General features: G+C 41.0%; 1 protein-coding gene across 1 annotated transcript; it reads left to right on the forward strand.

Annotated features, from left to right (window-relative positions):
• Window positions 1-307: 307 nt before the first annotated feature.
• Window positions 308-857, forward strand: LOC125439418 (A-kinase anchor protein 8-like). The gene has a single exon (XM_048508525.1). It carries the CDS (start codon window positions 363-365, stop codon window positions 855-857), a length of 495 nt encoding a protein of 164 aa, XP_048364482.1. The 5' UTR covers window positions 308-362.
• Window positions 858-4,790: the final 3,933 nt, after the last annotated feature.

Raw genomic sequence — 4,790 nt, forward strand, 5'->3', positions numbered from 1 at the left:
TTCCCCTGACCCCATCTCCACACACCCAAGTCGGTCAGAGTCCTCACCTTTTCTGTCAGGATGGTTTCTCAGAATTAAAGTCTTTAAAAGCATCCTCTGGGGCTTTTGCCCAAGCAGTTTAAACTCTGTTCTTGTACTACAATGCATCTCAGTCTTCTGTTTCCTATTGACTGAGGCTAAATAAACTAAATTAATTAAGACTAAAGTATCACAGAGCTCCCTCTCTAAACACACAGCTCTGGCTCTCTTACAACCATTTGGATTTTGAAAGAGTTGGGCTCAGGGGGTGTCGTTGCCATCTGGCGCAGGAGGTAACGGGCGCGAAGAGTGGGCTGTAGGGCACTTTCAACACCGTCGCCATCATGAGCTATTCAGGCTATGGAAACTGGAACTCTGGCTCAAACAGAGGTTATGGAGACTACAATTATGGATATGGATACAGTCAGGATAACTCTGGCAATTATGGGTATGGTATGGCCACTTCAAACTCTTGGGAAATGCCTAATTCAGCTACAGACATGAACCTTAACACTTCCACTGGTACCAGTGCTGATGGTGTAATAACAAAATTTAACCAGCGCTTAGATATGGTGTCTCATCTAGAAACTGACACGATGCAAGGGGGACATTATGGCTCAGGTGAAGACAGGTATGATACATATGAGTCCTTCGACTCAAGGTCTTCACTGAACGACCATGATCTGTACAGATCCGGCTACGATTACAGTGAGCCTGAACATGAAACCGACAATGCCTATGAGGGCCACTATGACAACTCCTATGAGTTGGACTCAGGGTCACTGGAAGTAGATCAGGTTAGCCAGAATCCAATTCCTGGATGCATTGTAGCCAGTTAAAATGACTATGCAGTCCTCAGGAACTTTTTGACCGAATTAAGAGATTGATGAGTCAAAAATGTTTCTTTTGTATATGCCTGCAAATATGGAAGTTCACAATGAAAAAGGTGAGCTGCTTTCATGGTAAGATGGTGGGGGAGGGGGCGGAGTATGAAGGTTTTGTGTCTGACCATGCACACATATATGCACACACAGAGACACAGTGCTTCAGCATCAGCAAAACCTTATTTGTTGTGACAAAATGAACAGCCCCCAGGATACTCATCCAACAGCTAATTTCTCATCTTATCTATTATGTGAATGAGATAGGAAAACAGTTTCCTGTTTTTCACCGATACCGCTAACATGAAAGATACAGAATGAATTCCCTTGAAAACCATGCAGACAGATCTGGCCACAGACTCATTTGTTTCAATGGGAGGAATTAATGCCATCAGGGCTGCTGGTTGAGGGGAAATAAGTCTATAAACCCCTCTGTAGAAGCCACCTCTAAAATGCTGAGGAGGTTGACAGACGCTTTGTTATCTGTTTATTAAATACAGCACCTGGAGATATTGTTCCCACTTCACATGGAGGAAGAAGAGATCCCTTTCTGTTAACACAATGCTCTACTACCTGCATGAGAAGGCTCTGAGGCTGGTATTGGAAAGTGTGTGTAGTACATATTTTGTAAATATCAGGGGAGGGGTCAAGATGCACACTTCAGGAAGACACTACAGGTTGCAAATGCTTAGACACCACAACCCCTACATTAAGACACGGATTAATTCTCACAAAATAAGAGGAAGGTGGCATGGCTTTTTATTTGGTTCCACCCTAATGCACCCTAATGCAAAATAATGCACTTTCAATGCACTTTGAAGCTGGATTTTACTGTGCAGAATAGCAAAATCCACTTTCAAACAACTGGGAAAGTGGATTGAATGTGTATTTTTCTGCATGTGCGGAAGGGGCTTGACTCTTCCAAAGGACAAGCACTCTGTGATCATTCTATACACTATAAACATGACCAATATAAAACAGTTTGTAGAGGTGCCCGTTGAGATGAGCATTTGTAAATAAATAGGCACCTATTCTCTTTCAGCCTAATCCATTTTACAGGATTGTTGAGATAATAAAATGGGGGAGGAGGATACGTTTGCCACCTTGAGCTCATTGGAGAAGGGGAGGGGTTTAAAGAAATCTATTTTATTTATTTATCTGGTTATATATCCCCCACTTTTCTCACCAATGGGGACCAAAGCATTATTGCCTCTTCCATTTTGTCCTCACAGCAGCACTGTGAGATAGGTTTGGCTGTGAAAGTGTGACTGATCTAGGTACCCTGTTTCCCCGAATATAAGACATCCCCTAAAAATAAGACATAGTAGAGGTTTTGTTGAAGTGCGAAATATAAGGCATCCCCAGAAAGTAAGACATAGCAAAGTTTTTGTTTGGAAGCACATACTTGACAGACACAGAACCTAGGAAAAAAATAGAGAACTCCACTGGAAATAAGACATAGAAACACATCTTTGGGAGCAAAATTAATATAAGACACTATGCTTACATATTAGAGGAAGCCTCTGATATTCATGTGAGATCCTATACAATACATCCTCCCAAGGCTAGAGCTTATTTTATGCCCATGCATCCTGGGAGGCAACCTAACAGCTGTATTGTGGTGATGTTATTTAATGACAATTTTCTTCCCCTTCTTTGTGTATGGTGACTGCACAGATACCTATAGAAACACCTGACATTGCCGATGACAGACACCACTCTTCTTCCCAGTAGTGTTCAAAGACATTTTACCATCTTTGCTGAAGCTCCTTTCGAACTTCATTTTTGAGCAACTGTATTTGGCACCTAGAATAGAAAAAAAAATAAGAAAACTCTGTACCTTTATTATGTTTCTGTGGTAAATATGAATATAATCATGCAGCCATTTCCTCCCAGCGTTTCTCCGAATGCAGCAATTCTTTCAATCAAATGCTCGCACAGTCTGAAAGAAGAAATCAGATCTTGCCAATTCTCTTTTTATATATTTGAGAATAAAGTGGGTAGCTTTGGGTACCCCACGGAGAGATGAAGACAAATCGGAACACCAATGTGTTGGCATCTCTGCAGAAATTATCGGCAGACATTTGTGATTCTGTGGGGCAGAGACTACCCCCTATTTCAAGTGATATTTTTATCATGCTACTGTGCCGGATTCCTGGCTAGTATTATCAGAATACACTCCTACTGCACCAAATGAAATATCTGGCCTGCAGAAAAGCCAACATATATCAGTTTTTATCGCTAGGACTTTAAAAGAAAACACACATACACACACAAACACCAGGACTTGCCCATGAAACGGAATGCCACTACCTTTTGTGTAATCTGCCCCTTTATTGTACATATCACTTTTAGATTCTTTTTAGACAACTGCTACAGCATAAAGGAAACGTGAATCACAGTTCTGTCCTCTAACTCCAAATATGGGCATCTCTAATGAGTCTGCTGCTGCTCGCAGCTTTCTTAAGATGCAACAGAATGAAAAGTGAATGGGGGTCTGGCCGATTTTCCTGCAGCAAGACATCCAAGAGATACGCACAGAGTTGATCCTGATCTTTCGTGATCATCTGCAGACAATCACTTGTGGAAACCTTTGCATCTGAATACAAGGCAGAGCGTTGGAATTTGTGCCCTCTCTTGCAAATTACACAAAAATCCGAGTCCCGATGGTGGTGTGAGGGATTAAATGAGTCGCCGTGGCCCATCCTGAAGGAAATCAAACTAAAAAATAACAGAAAGGTCTTGATTTTCATGGGAGACAGCCTAGGGAAAGAAGAATGCTGTGCGTCATTAGAAATTAAGCATAAAACCTAAAAGAGTAGTGATAAGGTTTAAGGGGTTTTTTCCCCTTCCTTGACTTCACAGTAAAATCAATTTCCATCTTTTAAAGAACTGTGCCAGAAAAGCCCAGAATGCAATGGATCTAATTGGTGTTTTAGCGTGCCTCCACATCCCAGTAAATTGTCCTCACATTAGATGCCAACTCCTTTTTCTCTTTGGGAGATGCACTGTTACTTCTCTTTGGATGCTAGCCAATAGCATGGAAAGGTAAAGCGAGACTCCAGTTCAAAGTACATTTTTGGAAAGAGCAGGATAAAAAGTATTTCAGTCTTCTGTCCCGCTCCACCATTTCCCCAAACAAAACCTGATATGCATATTCCAAACTGCTCTTAGACTTGAAACGGAGTAACATAGTTCTCTTTCTCACTGTAACATAAATGAGATTACCCCTTCCTGTCCAATAATTTTTTAATTTTTGCATACAGACATGTGGACTGAAAACATGACCAATACCAGTTTCAGAATTAATGCTTTGTAGTGCATGCACAAATTGCACATAACACGTTGGACCTTGTAGGATAATCAGGTGAAGATATATAGCAACACACTGTGCATCAAACCAGTAATTCCCAAACATTGTAGCAGAAAACTGCAAACTAATGTGGAATTACAACTGAGGTTTCATATGTCATGGATATCTCACCACTGAAATTACCTTGTGGATTTTCCCATCTGCATAGGGGGCGGCAATGTTCTGATTGCAATTCTCTCATCTCCCACTATTTACCCCTGCCACAACTACCTTCTTTTTAAAAAATGTGAATTGATTTGCACTGATATGTCATAGCACCATATAACTACTTCCTGCTCCCACTGTTGCTATTAAGCAGTAAACCCACTAACTGTGTATCCAATTTTCAGGCAGTAAATAAGGCTGTATCACAGAAAATCTATCAGTATGGCATATTGTTATCCCACCCTTTCCACAATGAGCTCAGGGTGATTTATGTTTTAAATTTTGTCCATCAGAAACCATAAATAGTTAATAGTCTTGATTAGTTTTGCAAACTGTGGCCTGTGGCTTCCCTGATTGAGCCAATCCATCTCACA

Source organism: Sphaerodactylus townsendi, linkage group LG09 (assembly GCF_021028975.2).
Source record: "Sphaerodactylus townsendi isolate TG3544 linkage group LG09, MPM_Stown_v2.3, whole genome shotgun sequence".
In the NCBI taxonomy this organism is placed as follows: domain Eukaryota; kingdom Metazoa; phylum Chordata; class Lepidosauria; order Squamata; family Sphaerodactylidae; genus Sphaerodactylus; species Sphaerodactylus townsendi.